The sequence below is a fragment of the Odocoileus virginianus genome, chromosome 10 (assembly GCF_023699985.2).
Source record: "Odocoileus virginianus isolate 20LAN1187 ecotype Illinois chromosome 10, Ovbor_1.2, whole genome shotgun sequence".
Classification (NCBI taxonomy): domain Eukaryota; kingdom Metazoa; phylum Chordata; class Mammalia; order Artiodactyla; family Cervidae; genus Odocoileus; species Odocoileus virginianus.
This window is the reverse complement of record NC_069683.1, coordinates 48,396,310-48,420,319: the sequence shown is the minus strand read 5'-3', so window position 1 is coordinate 48,420,319 and position 24,010 is coordinate 48,396,310. Positions and strand designations below refer to the sequence as shown.

The 24,010-nt window shown below is 39.6% G+C and overlaps 1 protein-coding gene across 6 annotated transcripts in view; it reads right to left on the bottom strand.

Annotated features, from left to right (window-relative positions):
* The window catches only part of SIK3 (SIK family kinase 3), a 257,677-nt gene that overhangs the window by 61,149 nt on the left and 172,518 nt on the right, over positions 1-24,010 (bottom strand). For all 6 annotated transcript variants that reach the window (XM_070473549.1, XM_070473545.1, XM_070473547.1 and 3 more), the window contains exon 4: positions 19,503-19,664. In XM_070473549.1, the coding sequence (XP_070329650.1) occupies positions 19,503-19,664 (162 nt within the window). The remainder of the gene's footprint in view (positions 1-19,502; positions 19,665-24,010) is intronic.

The following is a 24,010-nucleotide window of genomic DNA, read 5'->3' as shown; positions in this document are numbered from 1 at the left end:
TCTTTATAGTCCAACTCACACATCCATACATGACTACTGGAAAAACCATAGCTTTGACTAGACAGACCTTTGTTAGCAAAGTAACGTCTCTCCTTTTTAATATGCTGTCTAGGTTGGTTATAACTTTTCTTCCAAGGAGCAAGCATCTTTTTATTTCATGGCTGCAGTTACCATCTGCAGGGATTTTGGAGCCCCCCAAAAATAAAGTCTGTCACTATTTCCACTGTTACCCCATCTATTTGCCATGAAGTGATGGGACCAGATGCCACGATCTTAGTTTTCTGAATGTTGAGTTTTAAGCCAACTTTTTCACTCTCCTCTTTCACTTTCATCAAGAGGCTCTTTAGTTCCTCTTTGCTTTCTGCCACAAGGGTGGTGTCATCTGTATATTTGAGGTTAGTGATATTTCTCCCGGCAATCTTGATTCCAGCTTGTGCTTCATCCAGCCCAGCGTTTCTCATGATGTACACTGCAGATAAGTTAAATAAGCAGGGTGACAACATATAGCCTTGACATACTCCTTTCCCTATCTGGAACCAATCTGCTGTTCCATGTCCAGTTCTAACTGTTGCTTCCTGACCTGCATACAGATTTCTCAAGAGGCAGGTCAGGTGCTCTGGAAGTCCCATTTCCATAAGAATTTTCCAGAGTTTGTTGTGGTCCACACAGTCAAAGGCTTTGGCACAGTCAACAAAGCAGAAGATGTTTTTCTGGAACCCTCTTGCTTTTTCGATAATCCAATAGATGTTGGCGGTTTGATCTCTGGTTCTTCTGTCTTTTCTAAACCCAGCTTGAACATCTGGAAGTTCATGGTTCACGTACTGTTGAAGCCTGGCTTGGAGAATTTTGAGCATTACTTTACCATCATGTGAGATGAATGCAACTGTGCAGTAGTTTGAGCGTTTTTTGGCACTGCCTTTCTTTGGGATTGGAATGAAAACTGACCTTTTCCAGTCCTATGGCCACTGCTGAGTTTTCCAAATTTGCTGGCATATTAAGTGCAGCAGTTTTACAGCATCATCTTTTAGGATTTGAAATAGCTCAACTGGAACTCCATCACCTCCACTAGCTTTGTTCATAGTGATGCTTCCTAAGGCCCACTTGACTTCGCATTCAAGGACGTCTGGCTCTAGGTGAGTGATCACACCATCGTGACTATCTGGGTCATGAAGATCTTTTTTGTATAGTTCTTCTGTGTATTCTTGCCACCTCTTCTTAATATCTTCTGCTTCTGTTAGGTCCATTACCATTTTTGTCCTTTATTGTGCCTATCTTTGCATGAAGTGTTCCCTTGGTATCTCTAATTTTCTTGAAGAGATCTCTATGATCACTGAGGAAGGTTTTCTTATCTCTCCTTGCTGTTCTTTGGAACTCTGCATTCAAATGGGTATATCTTTCCTTTTCTTCTTTGCCTTTCACTTCTCTCCATTCACAGCTATTTGTAAGGCCTTCTCAGACAACCATTTGGCCTTTCTGTGTTTCTTTTCCTTGGGGATGATCTTGATCCCTGCTTCCTGTACAATGTCAGGAACCTCTGTCCATAGTTCTTCAGGCACTCTGTCCATCAGATCTAACCCCTTGAATCTACTTGTCACTTCCACTGTATAGTTATAAGGGATTTGATTTAGGTCATACCTGAATGGTCTAGTGGTTTTCCCTACTTTCTTCAATTTAAGTCTGAATTTGGCAATAAGGAGTTCATGATCTGAGGCACAGTCAGCTCCTGGTCTTGTTTCTGCTGACTGTGTAGAGCTTCTCCATCTTTGGCTGCAAAGAATACAATCAGTCTGATTTCGGTGTTGACCATCTGGTGATGTCCATGTGTAGAGTCTTCTCTTGTGTTGTTGGAAGAGGGTGCTTGCTATGACCAGTGTGTTCTCTTGGCAAAACTCTATCAGCCCTGTTTCATTCTGTACTCCAAGGCCAAATATGCCTATTAGTCCAGGTATCTCTTGACTTCTACTTTTGCATTCCAGTCCTCTATAAAGAAAAGGACATCTTTCTTGGATATTAGTTCTAGAAGGTCTTGTAAATCAACTATAGTTCAATTAAAAAACAAACAAAAAAAAAAGCCCAGCACTGGTGAGGACATGCAGGAACGGGAACTCACACAAACTGACAGACTGGTTTAATAACACTCAGTGAAATCTGAAAACATTTATACAGTACAACCTGGAAACATTACTCCTCGGTCTAGACTCTTAGATGTTTAAAAATGCACATGGGATGTTTAAGAGTGCAATATTCATTGCAAGATTGCAACGGTAAGAGCTTCAAACTGAAAGCAATCTAAATATCCATCCATGGATAAAATGGAAAACTAACTTGTGGTATACTTCTATCATGGAATACTAGACAGAAATAAAAAAGAATAAATCCTAGCTATACAGACATGGATAAATCTTGCAAACAGTGTTGTGTGAAATAAAACACAAAGTCATATATTCAGCATGATTCCATTGATACATAGGTCAAAAACAAGCAAACTATATTAAGGATGGGCCCACTCACATTACATTCAATATAAATGGCACCTCTAGGAACAAGACTTCTGAGAGATATATTGCACAGGTGGTAAAAACTACTTTTAAAAAAACTATCAAGCAACGAAGTGATTAACATGAGTATCAAGACAGAGATTACCCCATGGGGGAAGAATGAGGTTGTGATGGGGTGCCCAGCTAATTACATTATCTATTTTTTGACCTATGTGGTAATTTGCAGAAGTGTTTGCTTTATAGTGATTCATTAAAGTGTACACATGTGGTTAATGTACATTTCTGTTTATATACATGATATTTCATAATAAGCAAAGAAAAGAATAGGATCCTTTTTTCTCCTCTACTTCTATTTTTTGCCCTTAGGGGCCATTTCACTGGGCTCTAAGCTCCATTATCCACATGGCTCAGGAGGGGAGGGATCAGGCTGTTTTTCTTACCTGAGTGTAAATCTCCAAGCCTTGTACTGTGAGCAGTAAATTTCTGTTGCTTATAAGCCACTCAGTCTGCAGTATTTTATTACTGCAGCCTGAATGGACCAAGACACATTACTTATAAATAGTTTAAAAATTCATTTTAAACATTTTAATCTATACTGTCACCAACTCCCTTAACTGGACAAGAGCTGCCAACAAAGAACACCATTAAAGAGATTTACATTTTCCTTCTTTTCCTTCCATATGGCCAACTTTGCCTCCCTGCTGCATTTCCCCACTGGCAACCATAAATTTGTTTCCTACATCTATAACTCTATTCTCTGTTTTGTAAATACGTTCATTTGTAACATTTTTTAGATTCCACATATAAGCAATATCATATGATACCTGGCTTTTCTCTGCCCGACCTACTTCACTCAGTATGACAATCTGAGAGTCCATCCACGTTGCTGCAAATGACATTATTTCATTGTTTTTATGGCTGAATAACATTCCATTTTATATATATATATATAAAATTCAGGTTGCTTCCATGTCCTAGATATTGTAAATAGTGCTGTGTATTTTTTTTCTGAGGAGAAGGGGACAACAGAGGATGAGATGGTTGGATGACATCACTGACTCAATGGACATGAGTTTGAGTAAGCCCCGGGAGTTGGTGATAGATAGGGAGGCCTGGCGTGCTGCAGTTCATGGGGCTGCAGAGTTGGACACGACTGAGAGACTGAACTGATTTTTTTTCTGATAACTTTTAATTACTCAAGTCCCAGAGGTAGGAAGCCAGTGGATGGGCAGAGCCTAAGCATTTCTTTACCAGCTCAGGCACTTTGTACTCAGCCACTGCCTTCTTTCAGCTTTCCAGAACTGCCGTCCAATGCTGCAGTGCCGCACGGCCCCAGTTCCTGTCCGCCTGGGTCGCAGGCTCCGTTCACACAGAGCAGGACGGAGGGCACAGGTGCATCAGACAGGGAGACGAAGAAGCGGGCCATGTCCACGGGGATAACAAACAACAGCAACAACAAAAGTAACACAGAAACTGAGGCAAAGAAGAGAACACGTTCAGTGCATGTTCCAAGGTTAAGTATACATATTTTGCAGTTTTGAAGGTGAAAGTTGCTCAGTTGTGTCTGACTCTTTTCTCCAGGGCAGAATACTGGAGGGGATAGCCTTTCCCTTCTCCAGGGTATCTTCCCAACCCAGGGACTGAACCCAGGTCTCCAGTGCACTGACAAATGTCAAAGAAAGGAAGGGGAAATGGACAAGAAAACCTTATCGGCTTTCTGTGCTCTCATGACAATATGAGAGAAATTAATTACAGTATACCTACTTGATATGCAATCACTAAAAATGACTATAGGGAGCAGCATAGGGAAAATGTTTGACATAATATGAAAGATAAAAAAACACATGTAAAATGGTACCTACAGTGATTACAACTATAAAAAAACTTGCATAGAAAAAAAATGCATTCAAAATGATGACAATTTTAAGGTAGGATTCCAGTTTGAAAACTTAAAAATCTTTTGCTGCTGTTTAAATTTCCTATAGTATACTTATATTATTGCTTTAGTACTCCACATTAAAAAATTTTTAGGGACTTCCCTGGTGGTTCTGTGGCTAAGACTCCATGTTCCCAATGCAGGCGGTCCAGGTTCGATCCCTGGTCGGGGAACTAGATTCCACATACAGCAGCTAAGAGTTCATATGCCACAACTAAGACCTGGTCCAGCCTAATAAATAATGTATTAAAAAATTTTTTTTAATATAAAGCCTTTAATAATAAGAACCAAAACACTGAGCAGTTTTAGAAAATTCTCGGGTACAAAGATGCCATAAAGATACTTTTATGTCACTTACTCTTTTTTTTTTTTTCCATTTATTTTTATTAGTTGGAGGCTAATTACTTTACATCATTACAGTAGTTTTTGTCATACATTGAAATGAATTAGCCATGGATTTACATGTATTCCCCATCCCGGTCCCCCCTCCCACCTCCCTCTCCACCCGGTCCCTCTGGGTCTTCCCAGTGCACCAGGCCCGAGCACTTGTCTCATGCACCCAACCTGGGCTGGTGATCTGTTTCACCCTAGATAATATACATGTTTCAATGCTGTTCTCTTGAAACATCCCACCCTCGCCTTCTCCCAGAGTCCACAAGTCAGTTCTATACATCTGAGTCTCTTTTTCTGTTTTGCATATAGGGTTATCGTTACCATCTTTCTAAAGTCCATATATATGTGTTAGTATGCTGTAATGGTCTTTATCTTTCTGGCTTACTTCGCTCTGTATAATGGGCTCCAGTTTCATCCATCTCATTAGAACTGATTCAAATGAATTCTTTTTAATGGCTGAGTAATATTCCATGGTGTATATGTACCACAGCTTCCTCATCCATTCGTCTGCTGATGGGCATCTGGGTTGCTTCCATGTCCTGGCTATGATAAACAGTGCTGCGATGAACATTGGGGTGCACGTGTCTCTTTCAGATCTGGTTTCCTTGGTGTGTATGCCCAGAAGTGGGATTGCTGGGTCATATGGCAGTTCTATTTCCAGCTTTTTAAGAAATCTCCACACTGTTTTCCATAGTGGCTGTACTAATTTGCATTCCCACCAACAGTGTAAGAGGCTTCCCTTTTCTCCACACCCTGTCCAGCATTTATTGCTTGTAGACTTTTGGATAGCAGCCATCCTGATTGGCGTATAATGGTACCTCATTGAGGTTTTGATTTGCATTTCTCTGATAATGAGTGATGTTGAGCATCTTTTCATGTGTTTGTTAGCCATCTGTATGTCTTCCTTGGAGAAATGTCTGTTGAGTTCTTTGGCCCATTTTTTGATTGGGTCATTTATTTTTCTGGAGTTGAGCTGGAGGAGTTGCTTGTATATTTTTGAGATTAATCCTTTGTCTGTTGCTTCCTTTGCTATTATTTTCTCCCAATCTGAGGGCTGTCTTTTCACCTTGCTTATAGTTTCCTTTGTTGTGCAAAAGCTTTTAAGTTTCATTAGGTCCCATTTGTTTATTTTTGCTTTTATTTCTAAAATTCTGGGATGTGGGTCATAGAGGATCCTGCTGTGATTTATGTCGGAGAGTGTTTTGCCTATGTTCTCCTCTAGGAGTTTGATAGTTTCTGGTCTTACATTTAGATCTTTAATCCATTTTGAGTTTATTTTTGTGTATGGTGTTAGAAAGTGTTCTAGTTTCATTCTTTTACAGGTGGTTGACCAGTTTTCCCAGCACCACTTGTTAAAGAGGTTATCTTTTTTCCATTGTATATCCTTGCCTCCTTTGTCAAAGATAAGGTGACCATAGGTTCGTGGATTTATCTCTGGGCTTTCTGCTTACTCTTTATTTACTAGCAACACGAAGAAAATTATGACCTACAGATTCAATATTAAAATAATGACTGCTATAAAGAGTTACAGAAGGAAAGGGAGAAACAAGAGAAGAAACTGGTTAAAGTAAATACTCACCCCCACACAACAGAAGCCATATGGGTGGAGCTGTTCCCTTCTTGTGGTCTATGGTCATTTATTTCTACACTCACAAGTGGCTCCTAACATAATTGGTTAAGTCTCTTTTCCAAGCCCCGAATACCCTGGTTGGTTAGCATTTGTCTGCAGGCTGGAATGGTATCTTACATCCCCTTCTCTTAATACAGAGCAGCAGACTTTAATTTGAACCACATGCCTGTCTTCTAGGGATGGTTTAAATGCCAGAGCTTTACTATCCAGTTTGAGACTTGAAGTCCTCTGTTCTAGGCAAGATCAGGAGCCTGGGGCTAGATGGGGCAGTGATACTGTGGCCCTAAAAGGAAGTACATCATCAAAGGGGTGTGTCTGTGTGGTAAGGGGAAAGAGGGAATGGATGGCATGAATTTAAAAATCAGGACAACTGACTGCAACAGGAAATTTTCTTATTTGGTCTACCACCTCAGAGTAATGCCCTTGACTTCTTTTCTGGCTAACCAAGGAGAAACCCAAAGCAGATGGAACAGATTAGGGCTAGCCTGCAGCCAGTCCCAGATGGTGACAGTGTCTGTGAAAGTAGACGGTAGCACAGCTACAAGCGACAGCCAACACCTCCAAGACTCACTCATGCTTCATCTCATTCCCTCACTGTGGGAAGTAAACAGCTTAGAAGTATGGGGCAGAGGAAAAAAGTGAAGTGGGAAAATAGCTATTTATCCTGAATAAACAACCTCATCAGAAAATACTGTGACTAAATCCTTCATGTTTTAAAATCTGAAAGTTTCTGAAAACTTATAACCCCAACACTGCACTTGCAACTAGAGACAAAGATCAAGAATATAAATAATTCTGGCTCTTGATTAACTTCTCAACAGACTAATAAGTACGAGGCAGGGGCCATAAGCTGTCAGGTGTACAAGCTAAAAATGACTTGAAGAACCAAAGATTAAGACCCGTGAAGGAACACTGTATAAACAGGATTCAGACTGTTATATGGACTACTAAGATAGAAGTGAAGTGAGAAGTCACTCAGTCGTGTCCGACTTTCTGCAACCCCGTGGACTGCAGCCTACCAGGCTCCTCCATCCGTGGCATTTTCCAGGCAAGAATACTAGAGTGGGTTGCCATTTTCCTTCTCCACATAACACAAACCATGCTTTTCCTACACAACATCACTAGCCTAGGAATCATGTGACCCAAACACTTTATTTGGAATTGAACACAAGAGTCAACTGTGCAGATCTCAGAATATTGGTAGGGACGAAAGATGAATTTCAAAGTTCCCAGGAGTCTCCATGTTAGTTTGCTCTTAAAAATGGGTCTTGGGAAGTCCTCGGCGTTTAGCAATCCCTCCAACCTCTGGCTGAACTTCCTAACTAGGAGCTAAAAGAGAAGTAATGCCAAAAACTACTGACTCACAGCCTGAGCATTTATACTCAAGAGAAATTTCTTCATGGGAAAAAAAAAAATCAAGTAATCAGCTTCTGGAAGGGGGGTGGGCATTGATTTAGTTTAAGAAACTAGAGGAGGTCAGAATTGAAGGAGGCGAGAGATAATTCTCAGGAGATTGAGAGAATATATGTACCTTCCTGGAACGTGTTAGAGAGCTATTAAAGGGCCATTCTGTGGCCACTTCTAGATTACACCACATATGAGGCTCCTCTGCACCCATCACTTAACCTTAGGAATCTCCTGAGGCTCTGCAACTTCCCAGCACTAGGTGTCTATGCAGTATGCTATCTCTATGGAAAATTAAAGTTTAAAAACCAAAATGCTGGACCAGCATTACATGGGTATTTTCAATGAATGACATGCATTTTCCCTTGAAGCGTTAAAATATCTTAGCAGTTAGGAAAACTGAACTTGGCTATTTTAAAATGAGATAACAAATGAACCCTCTCCACTCTATTACAGATAGCATTACCCTTCTCATGAAAAACAACCCTCCCCCAACAAAACATATGGATGTGAGATTTGGACCATATGGATGTGAGAGTTGAGAACTGGACCATAAATAAGGCTGAGTGCTGAAGAATTGATGCTTTTCAACTGTGGTGTTACAGATGACTCTTGAGAGTCCCTTGGACTGCAAGGAGATCCAACCAATCAATCCTAAAGGAAATCAGTCTTGAATATTTACTGGAAGGACTGATGCTGAAGCTGAGACTCCAATACTTTGGCCACCTGATGCAGAGAACTGACTCATTTGAAAAGACTCTGATGCTGGGAAAGATTGAAGGCAGGAGGAGATGGCTGGATGGTATCACTGACTCAATGGACATGCGTTTTAGTAAGCTCCAGGAGATGGTAAAGGACAGGGAAGCCTGGCGTGCTGTAGTCTATGGGGTTGCAAAGGGTCAGACACAACTGAGTGATTGAACAACAATAACCCCACAAAACATAAGACCTTTTCATCAAACTCTAGTACAGAATAGACGTTTACAGGAAAGGGTTGTACTGAGATACTTTCTGTAAGACCTACAAACAATATGCACTGGAATTCCTGGAAACATTTATGCATATTATTATAGCCATAATTCTAAATCATATCACTTAGAAAAATAAAAGTCCAATCATTTAATCAGGTAAGTTTCTAATACTGATAGGTGAGCACACTATACAAATTTTTAGTGCCTTTTGCAGACCATAATGAATTAAGATCCCCTTAAATTCTCAACGAAAACTAAAGATACCAAATAGATATATAGTATAGGTACAAAAATAATATTTTCCAAAATAAAAGTTAAGACATATAATCTTATACACAGAAAGCTACTTTTGGAGAAAAGTTGGTATGATCACCTATAAGATTCTAAATTGTCACCTAGAAACTAAGTAGAATGGATTGGGAGTTTGGGATTAGTATTAGATGTACATTATCATATACAGATGGTTAAACAATAAACTATGTTGTAAAGTAATCATCTTTCAATAAAAAAATAAAAGTTCACTATAATATTATTCAAGGAAAATTGTTTTGCCCATTTAACAAATGACTCATTAATGTATTTAAATTATGTAAAAAAAGTATTTATCTAAAACTGATACATTTAGTTTGGAAGTCACCGATGCACTGAGATTGTGCATGCATGTGTGCTCAGTTGTGTCCAACCCTTTGCAACCCCATGGACTGTAGCCCACCAGGCTCCTCTGTCCATGGGGTTTCCCCAGGCAAGAATCCTGGAGTGAGTTGCCATTTTCTTCTCCAGGAGATCTTCCTGACTCAGGAATCGAAACTGCGTTTCTTGTGTCTCCTCCATTGGCAAGTGGATTTTACTACTGCACCACCTGGGAAGCTCCACAGGTTGAGATTATAAATTGAGATTACAAATGGTCAAAAACTTCATGACCTTGTATTCAGAATGCTTACATTTTTGATCCTAAAAAAAACCCTATTATCTAAATTATTTCCATATTTTGTTTTTAAATGGTAAAATGGATAAGCAAGTCTAGCACTTCTTTGCAAATAATACACAATAATGTGGGCAGTCTTTATTCCCAATAAAGCAAACTAGATATTACATGTGTCCATGTGTGTGTACATATAAAAATTTTAGCTTTTGAATACCTAGAAACATCTATAAATGATCTGTGATTGATGAAGATGATCCATGAATTTGGCAAGGTTTGTCTTGAGACATTGTAGAATTATCATTTCCATCCTCATTAATTAAAATTTTAACATAAATGTTTATTATGCTTTATATACTCTCCAACAGTCCATGTAAATCTAAAATTTGATTAAAAACCGCACACTGGTCAACACTATCAAGGGTCCCCAACCACTTGACTGAGCAATAACCATGACTGAGTTACAAGCAGGCTCCTTAGCTCCTGGCCAGCAGGTGGACTCGCTTGCTTTACTGTCAAAGGCTCTCAAACCATTCCATGTAAGAGTTGGGAGATCTAAATCACTACCCCATTTATTTACCACTAATGGTGGCTTAGACAGTAAAGAATCTGCCTGCAATGTAGGATACCTGGGTTTGATCCCTGGGTTGGGAAGATTCCCTGGAGAAGGGAATGGCAACCCATTCCAGTACTCTTCTTGGAGAACTCCATGGGCAGAGGAGTCTCGTGAGCTATAGTCAACAGAGTCTCAAGGAGTCAGACATGACTGAGTATCTAACACACACACACAATTGTCCTCCAAATGAATGACCTGCAATTAATAGCAGTTTGTGTAAGAGAAACCTAAAGTTAGGGAAGCAATTCTTTATTCTCCATTTCTCAAACTGGTTCATGTCTGCGTGTTCTAGGCATAATGCTGAAGTATGCCAAGAGTTATGTGAAACTATAAGCCAAATAAAATACATCTTCTGTGTAAATCCATGGCTAATTCATTTCAATGTATGACAGAAACCACTGCAATGATGTAAAGTAATTAGCATCCAACTAATAAAAATAAATGGAAAAAAAAATACATCTTCTGGGAGTATCAATTTTTTCCCTGTTAAATAAACTTGAATTATTTTAATATTAAAACAAATGTAATATGACATTGAGGAGGATACAAAATGTGCATGAATTTAAAGATAAAGCATGTGATTTACAAAGTGAGCAATTCCAGACTATGTAACCAGCCCCCAACATCCCCCCAGCCTGTGTGAGTTCATCTCCCTCTTTGTTAGGAAAACCAGTGGTAAAATCTGAGAGGTGATGCTTTGTACTGGTAGCATAGCTATTGTTAATGAGACCCCAAAAACAGAAAATTGGTTTTGATCCTAGCAAGGTGCAATCACTTTTCAAGATCAACAAAACCTCACACTTATAACCCAGAATTATGACAGACAAAAATCTGCTCACTTAAATTTTAACTTCACAGAGTTTTTTTCACAAATCAAATATGTGTACCTGAAACAGCTTTTGAATGAAAGTACATTAATATTTCATTGTGAAGTTCCAGTCTTAAGAATACGATTCAGAAGAGAGAATTTCCCCAACTGCATTTTCCCAAGGGTCAATATACGTTGACGGTTGCTTGGCCCTGCTAGTTGAGAGTCCTCACCATTTAAGGGGGTGAGTACTGGTTGAGGCGTTATGACACCTAGGCTCCATTAGGACCCAAATTTGGGAAAGTTACATGGCCTCTCCGAGTCTCAATTTACTCCCTGTCAACCAGGGAGGTGTACTGAAAGATTACCGAAATAAAGGGTGTTAGTATCATGACATAAAATTTGGGAGTGATATGATGAATATTGCATAACTACTTATTACTGACCTCTTGGGGATATTCTCAATCACCAGACTATGGAAGGGGTCTCAGAAACCAAGGTTTCCAACCTTTTTTTTCCTGTAGGACTATATCTCAGTATATTCATGCTGGGGGTGAAAGGTCAATGAAGTTATTACCAAATGTTTTCGTTTCTCACTTTTAAAAAATGAAGTAGTCTAGATCTCACTGCATTAAAGGTCAAAAATTTCCACAGTACCTTAAATCCATGCACTGTAGAAATTCTTTCCAAAATATTGGCTTTGCTGTAGCTGAACTTCAGATCTTTGCTGTCTACTGATTGCCAACTAAAACAATAACACCGGAGTGGAAACCATCTCATGGAGACCATTCTGGGAGTCGACATTTAAAGAAAAAAGTTTCCAACTTCCTTAGGTTAAAAAAAAAAAGTTTCCACAATTTTCAAAACATTCTCATAGCGTCTGAGTATTTCAAATAACTTTGCTTCATGGAATAATCCAGCTACATTTGGGCAATCTTTTATAAATCTAGAAATTTCTCTACTTAGTTTCTAGGGACAAGAATTAAAATTACTTTCAAACAGCAGTGCATCAACTGTTACAAATAACGCAACAGCAGTTTTCTTTGATAGCTTAATATAATCCGTCAATAAGGAAATCTGATTTCTCTATTTCTAAACAAACATTGACTGCAAGTTCCCTCTTCCTGGTTCAGCTATGTGACTGGTTACCCAGTCCCAGAAGCTCTTCTTTGCTTGCATCTCTTGTGTCTGATGCCCTTTTCTTCCTTTCCAGGTCCACTACCACCACCTGTATGCGGAATCTTACCATTTCACAGGCCTTCCCCACCCCACCCCAACCCATTCAACAAACTTATTTATTGAGCACCTGCTATGTTAGACCATTGAGGAACACATAATAGAGATGAGCGTGGGAACTCCCCTGCTTACAGTCTAGTGGAGGAAATACACAAGAGCATGGATACCTCCGGGAAAAGGCGGATACCTGAAGTGGTACCTTACAGATGAGGGATAATTAGATAAAGCTACATCCCATTGCTCCAATAGGAACTTTTGATTCCTCTTTTGAATTTTTATTTATTTTTTAGAGTACACTTTTACAGTGCTCTACGAGGTTGTGTTAGTTCCTGCTGCAGAGCAACATGAATCGGCTACATGTGTTTCACAGGCTTTGAACTGATCTTCCTATTGCCTTCCTGTCCCCTCTCCTGACTCTTTTTTTTCTCTTATCCACCCTGAGTCTGATTTATTAAGCCTAGAAGTCAAACAATCTCACAATCCAGTATAAATACCGCCCCTCCCCAAGTTCTCAGGCATGCCTCCCCTCCTCAAGTCTTCCCTCTCGCCAAGCTTTTCTGCAGACATGCTGTGTGCATCCTACCGCTATTCACACTGCTCCAGCTCAGGATCCCATTGTAACCAAAATGAACCCCCCAATCCTCACCACGTGCCCAGCGACCCATGTGAACTGCCCGTGCCAGCTCTCTCACTTCATCCTTCCACTCCCCACCTTATTTATCATTCCAGCCATGCAAACCTGTCTCTTATCCCCTAAACATGTTACCGTCACCTCACTCAGGCCTTTGCCTTGCTCTTCCTTCTGTTTGGAAGGCTGTGCCTGTCCTGGTTATCCTCCCACAAGTAATTTTACCACTTTCACAAGTCCTTATGAGAATTTTTTTATTTGTTAAAAAAATTTTTTTGGCTGGGTCTCGTGGTATGTGGGATCTATCTCAGTTCTTAACCAGAGATCAACCAACTCCCTATTCCCGCTGCATTGGCATCATGGAGTCTTAACCACTGGACCACCAGGGAAGCCCTATGAGAGCTCATTTGTTCACGTGTTTACTGTCTATCTTCTGCCATAAGAATGTTAGTTCCAAGGGACTATTTTACCTGCTGCTCTATCCCCAAGGTCTGCACACAGCATGTGCTTTATTAACATTTGCTGATTCTATTGGCTTTCTCTCTTGAACACCTATCCTTAAAGAAGTCTGCTCATCCTTTAAGAGTCACATCAAGGGCTATATTCTCAAAAGGATGATTCTGTCCTCATCACTGCTGTGTAAAGTTCAGACCCACAAAGTTATTGAGCACCTACTGTAGGACAGGTACGTGCAAGGCAGCAGGAGTGAAACAGTAAACAGGATCTGCTGACAATTCCTGTGGCAGTTGTTACCTAAGGGAATTTTGCAAACTAAAGTGGTTTCTTCATCCTCTGAACTCTGTGGTAATGGGACTATACAATTAACGTGATAATGAATCACAAGGTGCTTTGTAATATCTCTCGCTATTGTATCAAACTGTAATTTGGTAGCTGTTGACCATGCTGCGACCCAGGGATATGAGGATGTGCTGAGGGAGCCATGCTGTGCCTCCCCCATCTTGCATCTGCTCCTCTGTGGTCCTCACACATCTGAGGCAAGAAAAGATGATAAGATTAGAGACCAAGAAACCTATTCTTTTCCCAGCAACGAACTCTATACAAGAAAGGGGTTTGCAGGAGTGCTCTTTAAAAGAAATCCAAAGTTTTAGCATGTTAAAGGTCTTTTGGAAACTCTAGTTTTCTAAACAAGCTATACTTGTATGCCAAATATGAAATTAAATGATATGTGTGAAAATGCCTTGCAAAGTACTTTTTATATGTGCTTGTCTTCAGTCCCTTAGTTGTGTCCAACTCTGCGACTCCATGGACTGTAGCCTGCCAGGTTCTTCTGTCCACGGAATTCTCCAGGCAAGAATACTGGAGTGGGTTGCCATTCCCTTCTCCAGGGGATCTTCCCAATCTTCCCAACCCAGGGATCGAATCCACATTTCTCACATTCCCTGAATTGGCAGTTGATTCTTTATCACTGAGTCACCGGGAGAGCCCACTTTTCATATACGTAAAGCATAACCTCATTGTTGTCTATGCATTTGCTGCCCAAATAATACTGTAAATTCTTGAGGGTAGGAGTAGGTTCTCAGTCTTCTTTTCTCTGTTCCATGATAGTGGAGCATAAAGCTTTTGTTAAGAACTGTGAAGATTTTAGATATCCACTAAAAATTCTTAGACTTGGCAGTTCTTTCAGAAATAAAATTCTTTATTCTGAAAACAATCAATGTTTATTCTGGATTGCTAATGATAGAAACCAGAGAAACACTGGTCTGGAAGAAGCACAAGCTGGAATCAAGATTGCCGGGAGAAATATCAATAACCTAAGGTATGCAGATAACACCACCCTTATGGCAGAAAGTGAAGAGGAACTAAAAAGCCTCTTGATGAAAGTGAAAGAGGAAAGTGAAAAAGTTGGCTTAAAGCTTAACATTCAGAAAACTAAGATCATGGCATCTTGTCCCATCACCTCATGGGAAATAGATGGGGAGACAGTGGAAACAGTGTCAGACTTTATTTTTTGGGCTCCAAAATCACTGCAGATGGTGACTGCAGTCATGAAATTAAAAGACGCTTACTCCTTGGAAGGAAAGTTATGACCAACCTAGATAGCATATTAAAAAGCAGAGACATTACTTTGCCAACAAAGGTCTGTCTGGTCAAGGCTATGGTTTTTCCAGTGGTCATGTATGGATGTGAGAGTTGGACTATGAAGAAAGCTGAGTGCCAAAAAATTGATGCTTTTGAACTGTGGTGTTGGAGAAGACTCTTGAGAGTCCCTTGGACTGCAGGGAGATCCAACCAGTCCATCCTGAAGGAGATAGGTCCTGGGTGTTCATTGGAAGGACTGATCAGCATCAGCTGAAGCTGAAACTCCAATGCTTTGGCCACCTCATGTGAAGAGTTGACTCATTGGAAAAGACCCTGATGCTGGGAGGGATTGGGGGCAGGAGGTGAAGGGGATGACAGAGGATGAGATGGTTGAATGGCATCACTGACTCGATGGGCATGAGTTTGAGTGAACTCCAGGAGTTGGTGATGGACAGGGAGGCCTGGCATGTTGCGATTCATGGGGTCGCAAAGAGTCGGACACGACTGAGCGACTGAACTAATGATAGAAACATGTTTCAAATAATCCTAGAGAAGATAGGTTTGTGATCAGCACTAAAAAGAAGCCTTTTTAAATTCTAAAACCAAAAAAAATAAAAAATAAAAAAATAAATTCTAAAACCAGAAAGACAACAAAGTATTCACCTGGGCTTCATTCTCTCTAGAAGTAGCATATAACAAAAATTCATAGCTTAAGAGTTTAATCACAAAAACCTCTTAAACCATGGACTGATGTTGCATCTTTTAATGCCTATAACTGAAATTTACCTCTTGTGTCCAGGAAACACATATTCTGTTGAAGAGGGAAAATACGGGCTTTTATACTTACTAGATTTTTACAGTAGTACCAAGAGTATTACATGTAAACTGTCACATTACTTCATAGAAAAAGTAAACAAATTCCTGCAAATACAAACATCCCTAGAACAAACTTATTCATCTATTTTTGAGCAGGATACATGACCTTTTCATCAAAACCACTAGGTATAAACATGGACATGTGGACACAGGGTGGGAAGGGGAGGGTGGGACAAACTGGGAGAGTGGCAATGCCATATACACACTGCCACAGACAGACACGCGTCACCACGGGTAGAACAGGTAACTGGTGGGGAGCGGCTCTGCAGTACAGGGAGCTCAGCTCTTCGAAGACTTAGAGGGAGGCGATGAGGAGGCGGGAGAGAGACTCAAGAGGGAGGGGATATATGTATGCAAATGGCTGATTCACTTCCTTGTATAGCAGTAACTAACATAACATTGTAAAGCAATTATATTCCAATAAAAAAAAAACCACTACATAAATATTGACATAAGGAAAACAAATTCCTTAGATTTCCTAATCTGAATTTTTATTAATTCCATGTTAATTTGCTACTATAATATATATGATTCTTTTTAAATGAGGTGCCTAATACTAACAATGTTTTAAATAAAACAAAAAAATCCTCCTTTCTTCCTCATGTGTTTCTTTTTATATGGTAGTTCTTTCTTACCAAGATTTACAATAATTTGTCAAAAAGACTACTGAAAAGATCTGAAAGGATCTGAAAGTTACTTTGGGCTTTGAGAATAAAAACTGATTTCATTACTTATCTGCCTGTGTCCTGTCACAACCATCCAACTAGTCACAACCTCTCCAAAACTAGTCATGCTGTGGTCAGCTTCAATTAGGAGCATTTCTACCTCTGGTCCACTGAACTCAGAGAAGGCGTGGGAGACAAGAACGGGCGTTCCGTCCAACTCACGTGTAGGAGGAGCAGCTTAGGCAATGGCTGAGAAACTGCGTAACGACAGCATGTGGGAAAGAAGGCAAAGCCCGTGTCTGATAACTGCAGAGGAGCACAAACCCAAAGTGCTCCTTTATTCTCTGTTTTGCGGTGAAAACAAATAACGAAAACAGGCTTTACGTGAATGAAGTAAAAATCCTGCCAAAGTATATGTATTAATACACAGAGAGCCCAGAGCTGAATGCCAGTGTCCCTAGGAGTCTAGAATTACACATCAGCAGGTAGAAACTCATATTGTGACGACATGGGTTTAACAAAGAAAGCTTTAAAAAAATCTCCTTATCCAAATATTTGTCAGTAGAGACTCTAAATTCAGTTGTCACCAATCCCTGCTTTAATACCTGGCTTTTCAATGCAAAAATTAAAAGCCATACAAATTGCCCTCGTGTGTGTGTGTGTGTGTGTGTGTGTGTGTGTTAGTCACACAGTTGTGTCCAACTCTCCATGACCCCAGAGACTGGGGCTCACCAGGCTCCTCTGTCCATGGAATTCTCCAGGCAAGAATACTAGAATGGGTCGCCATTTCCTTCTCCAGGGCAAATTGCCCTTAACTAAACCAAAATGGTTCTAAATTCAAAATCAAGAACAAAAAAGCATAACAGGTTTTTGTTTTTGTTTTTGTTTTTGGTCTTTGGTCAGCAGAATAAGACTGTAGCAGAAAACCTGGGGCTTTTTTTCACTCACTACCTTAATTACCAATCCAAAGAGCCCTACAATGACATTTGCGGCTGGCTGAATAATAGTCCTTCAAAGATGTCCCTGTCCTAATCCGTGGAACTTCTGAATGTGTTACCTACTTTTGCAGACATGATTAGGTCAAGGATCTTAAACTTCATTTATTAAAAAAAGGACCTTTTTTTAACTTCATTTATTCATTAAGAACTTTATTTATATATCATTTATTTGACTGTGCTGGCTCTTGGTTGTGGCACTTGAGATCTTCCATCTTCGTTGCGACCTGTGGGATCTAGCTTCCTAACCAGGGGTGGATCCTGGGCCCCTGCACTGGAGTGTGAAGTCTTAGCCACTGGACCACCAGGGAAGTCACTAGGTTAAGGATCTTGGGCAGGAGAGACCACCCTGGAGGGCCCAATATAATCACAAGGGTCTTTTCAAGAGGGAAAAAGGGGGAATAGACTAGGAGTGAGAGATGTGACAATGGAAACAGGAGGCGGAAGAGTGATGTGAGAAAAGGGCTGGAGCCAAGGAACACAGAAGGACTCCAGAAGCTGACGAAGGGAAGGACACGAATTCTCCAAAAGCCTCTAGATGGAGCCAGTCCTACCCCACCTTGATTTCAGCCCCGCACGACTCATTCCAAATTTTGGACCTCCAGAGCTGTAAGATAACACACTTATAGTGTTTCAAGCCAAAAAGTGTGCGGTCATTTGCTACATCAGAATAGATAATTAACACAATATTTTATTATACTTTTAAGGATTGTGAAGCTTAGTAAGTATTATTACCATTAATTCAATTGAAGCTATAATAATGACAAAAGAGGGTTTGAAATTGTGAGGCCTTTCCCCCTGCCCAGCCTTGTGAGAACTGTCAGCATCTAGAGAGGATTACAGAACAAAAAACAGACATAAGGGCAAAGGAAAAACTTAATTTCATGTAAGTAAAAGAAAGTATCTAATTCCTGTCTGCTGTATATTGAGCAAATATAGGACTCAAAGAGCTCACAGTTGAAAAGTTCTAATCAGCCCAACTCAGATAAACATAAGGCGAGGTGAATTCCAAGGATGTGAAAGCAGAGTCTAGAGAGTGGGCGGTTATGTACACAAAAGAAACGGTCAGAAGAATCACCAACCTACAGACAGGTACTCCGACCTCTCATGTGTAATATAAACTTGAATTCTGAATTACCATCTGGTCAAGGAGGGAAATCTTTAGAACTGCTTCTTACTTAGGTTTTTTGAGACAGTTATATGCTAGCTACACTTCTGTTTTCTATATGAGACTCCCTTCCTTTTTTATCTGGGAGATGAGGGACATAAAATGTAATACCAAAAACTGTCAGAAAACAAAAAAGGCTTATTTTCATATCTACAGTTTCCATATAGATTGCAGTCACTTTCTTCTATCAATAGGTGGTGAGCTTGCATTGGTTAGGCAAATGCTGGCAGTTTAGGAAAACTGAAATATGAGGAGACTGAGGCAGTGAAAAGTGCTTTTTCAGGCACTGTCAGATGAGCAGATGAATGAAATTTGAGGATGAAAAGAGATGGACTGCCTTTAAACCATAATAAGATCTATTCTTCTTAAAATCACAGTCTTAAGAATAAGCATGCTCTGTATCAGCAATGACACAAATCAACCTTCTCAAGTGAGGTGGGCATACAATTTTATGGGGTCTTTTTACTACTTTATTCTATGTTGTATTCCTTATTTAAAAATCACTTTTTTTTCTCCCCAACCTAGTTGCATCAGAAACTATGTGAAAAATTTACATAAATGTATTTTGAAAGTTTATTAATTTTCAAGCCACACACACAAAATCCTTTTCACAATACTTCTTTCTGAATAGATAGAAACAAGACAATCCCTTGCTTTAATAACCCTGAAGGAAAAGCTCCTTTACTCCTATTGCACATCCTCAGCACACTTCTCACCTGCTATCTTGATATTCAGGTTGGCGTCCAGAAGCAAATTTTCAGCTTTTAAATCACGATGAACAATGTTCCGACAGTGACAAAAATACACGGCTGCAACAATCTGTTTGAACTTCCGACGGGCCTCCTTTTCTGCCATCCTGCCATGGGCCACCAGGTGGTCTGTGCCAAAGAAGAATACCATCAGTTCTCATTTGGGGACTGGTATAATTTCAAAAGGTAGAAGGAGGAGGGTTGCACGTGGGCCTGGCACAAGAGTGAGTCAAAGAAGTGAAACAAATAAATGGAAAACAATGCACTTACAGTCTTGATTTGTAGCTATAAAATTCATCAGTAATCAGCACCCAAACTCCATTAAGTGTAAATCCCGTTACATATATATGTGTATGAGTACACTCACCCTACCATAAGAAAGGGAGAGTTGTGAGGGGCACAGGTAATGGTTTTCTTCAAGGATTGTAATACTCAACACCTTCCTGTTCACAGCTCCATTGCAAAAGTTTACACACACACAGCAAACATGCACATGAGATAAGTATCAGTATCAGCAATATTTCCTGTGCTAAAGGGTGAGTCAAAAAGCAGAGTCACAGTAATCAATCATTTTAGGAGAAAACAGACAGAAATTAGTCATTACTAAGGGGGGAAATCCTGCTTTATATAGGACTCTGTCCAGGCTGATATCTCTTTTGCTCTCGGGTTTTACAATTTGACATAAAAATGTATGTATTTGGTGACTATTCTCTGGAATGCACAGCAATATGCCTGCATCTTTACAAGTGCATTTACCGTGCTTACCAAATATTTAAAAACTGTTATGAAGCTTTACTGATAACATCAATAGAAAACCAAATGAAGTTTCTACCACTTTAAATGAAATAATCTCATTGGCTATGTTGCTAACTAAGGTACAAAAAAAGAATTTACATGTGATAAACTTTGTATATCTCTAAATCAGGCTATCTACTATGTTTAAAAAGGAATTGGTTGATTCATAAGTTCTATAACTTTTTTCTAATCAGGGCAGTAGGTTTATATTAAACCAATGACATGCATATCCTAACCCAGTTCTTCATCTAACAACAAATACGGGTCATGACAGCTGATGGGATTAGAAACGTTAGTGACACCGTTTGCTTTGTCTGAAATCTGTAATAGCCTCTCAGCACTATCCTTAAATCAACTGATCCAGCTCGGGAAAAGATGCATTTGCCATCATAAGCATCCTGAGATGGTGGGAAAGTGAAAAATTAGACAATATAAGTGACTATATTATTGTTTGTTTTCTAATAGTGTTTCACTAACACTACCCAATTGTTTTGGCACCATCTCAAACCCCCATGGGACCAGTCAGATATATCTTTCTTTCACCACAGAGAAGAACTCTGAAATAAAATATATGCTCTAGTAAAGACTAACAAGATTAAGAGCTTAGGACAAGAAATGGGGGAAGAGGGTGTAAAGAAGAGGGGGGGAAATGATAGTTCATCTACACAGCAGATTTTCTGTGTAGAACAATTCAAACAACACTCTGACCACAAAGAACATAAAACTTTGGAGACCAAATATAACAGTAATTTTAAGAGCAATGTTATAGTAGATTATTTAAATTATTAAGAAAGATTCCTCAAAGAAGTTGTTATAATTGTTAAGAGTTATCAATGATCCACACACAAAATCTTTGAAGCATTTCCCTCAAAAACAATCATTATTATGGCCAAGATTACCAATTTGGTAGAAATAAAGAGAAAGTAAGAAGACTTTAGCTTAGATATTGAAAGGACTAGGATACAGCTTTCCACCAGAGTTTGGAGGTGGGGATAAATGAGCTCACACACTGGGATGTTTAGGCTTCTGGTATGATCTGTCAAATGAACTTCAAACAACACAAAAGCCTCAGAGAGGGACAAGGAGTGAACATAAGCTGCTAAAGAACTGGACAGCCATCAGAAGTGGATACCATGCACCACCGCAAGAGGCCATTCTCTAACAGTACCTGCTCCTTTGACCCACTACTGCTCTTAATCCAAGGCCTAATTATTCTAATAATGTGTTTTAGCTGCTAAACTCTGTCTAATTAAAGAGCTTTGAAGAGACAGCTATTCTTGAGAAACACAAAAATAAGCCCTTATGAAGTTTTACCATCAGAAGCTCATTTGGCCAAGCCACCCATTAATTAAAATGCCCAGGAGACATTCATCTGGCAGTAAATACTAATTACCAGAACACATCAAAGAGCTTCTTAAACACAACAGAATGATTAATTTAGCAATTTCCAAAATAAGTGATTTTCTTTTATTAAAAAAAACTCTTTATATTTTCGAAGTACATTGTTTTCCTAAAATGATTGGAAAGTTCTCAAAAATGTTGCACAGGCCAGGAGCTGGTGGAATGCAGACTAGTTCTGTTTTATCTCTAGAATGACACTCTGGTTGTCCTTGGATGAATCATTTATACTGCCAATATCTCTATCTCTTGATCTGCTAAACAGAAATAAATTCTGTTACATGCTATGGCCAAAGAAAGAACAGCATATTTGGGAATACACTCACACTTTGACTAAGAGTTATCATATATGACAAAATTTTAACTTCCAAAGACATTTTTTTTAAAAGCTATTTTAAAACAAAGTTCCACTCAATACTACATAAATGCTATTTCAGCATTTGGTTAACAAATCGTAAGGATCTTTGCTCAGGATACTGTAGTGCTCAAAATTGATTTTTATTATTATACACCAACTGTCAATGTTACATGGTTCTGGTTACAAGGTATTTGTGACAGCACACTGGGTAAAACAGCTTAAATTATATAGCACTTTCACTAAAGAAGGCTTCCCTGGCGGCTCAGATGGTAAAGAATCTGTCTGCAATGCAGGAGGAGACCTGGTTCGATCCTTGGGTTGGGAAGATTCCCTGGAGAAGGAATTGGCAACCCACTCCAGTATTCTTGCCTGGAGAATTCCATGGGCAGAGGAGCCTGGCAGGCTACAGCTCATGGGGTGGCAAAGAGCTGGACACGACTAAGCGACTAACACTTCCACTTTCTTTCCCTAAAGATATCTATAGTATCCCTAGAGCTATGAATATAAAGAAGACATACACAATTTACTTTTTAAAAAATGTGTTAGCTGTAAACATCAGATGTTTTTTCTGAGCCATTGTGTTTGACGTTTAAGTTTTCTTTGGGAGTTTTCTTCCCCACATCCAGGATCTCCATCCTGGCTCAATGTCATTCAGACTGCAGCCTCTGCTTTTATTTTTGCCCATCTTATTACCACCACTCCCCTCCACCTACCAACCCACAGCCCTTGTGAGTTTGCTTGCAGTGTAAACCTTGGGGTCTACTGGGTGTGCCAGGAAGCCAACAGCCTGCAGTGGTTTGCAGTCCCTGCTGAAATTGCCTTTCAGCTGCCTGCTGACAAATAGCTGCTTTATGTTCATGAATGCTGCATAGGCAAGGAGCAAAAATTCTTCCAGTTCAAATATGATATTTAACTTTCAGCAAAGAAACTCAGAGCAGGAGGCCAACCTGGACTTAACACAAAGTCACAGCGCTGGAAAACATACTGGGGTAATTTCAGAAGGCAAATGAAACAAAACAGCTCCTGAACCACTTTAACATTCAAAGTAAAACACATTTTGAAACTTGTCAGGAGAAACCCAGTTGCAAGCAACTCTAAAGAGTTGTTCTGCTTCTTCTGGACAGCTAAGTGAGCTAGTTCTCTGAAATACTGGGCGAGATCCCACCCACATCACTAGTCCCAAGCAACCCACCCAGCTAGGACACTAGCTTCCTCTATTCCTAGACTCATGCCCCCACCCACTCACCCAAGTCTAGACAATATGCAACCCGTCACAGTAAGCCCCTTTGCACCATCAATTAACTACTAATCTACTTAGTTCCCACTGTACCTGCAAATTTAAAGGCATTCTCTATCTTAACTTCAACCATTTCAACCCTGACAAAGATGAGGTGACTCTCAATTAGAAGGAGAAAACAATTCTCCTGTTTTCTAGCTCTTATTACAAGGAATCTATGAGATAAAAACTATAAAAACAAACAACAAAAAAGTAAGGAGTCTAAGTTTTCTTTCTCATTTTCCAATCACTATGAATCACTTGGCACTGGATTTCTATAATCTTTTTTATCTGTTTTTCCTTACAAATTGAAAAAATAAAGTTAGCGACACTAAGGGATTTATATACCTCATGAAGAGTATATTATTAGAAGCAGAGGGAATGAATTCTGCAGTTTCAAAAGTATTCAAGCACCAGTATTTATAAAGTTTGCTTCAGAATTCACTGCTTGTAATTTTGTCCCAATCTGACTCAAGAAGAAATATCTTGTGGTACATTTAGATTCTAACCTTTCAAAGAGCAAAAAATACACACAAGGCAGTCTTAATGTCCCTAGACCAGCTCGCTGGAGTGTCAGAGTCATGCCACTAATGGGGTAGTGGTGAGGAGCCAACATTTCTTAAAATAAGTCACTTTTCCACTATAAAC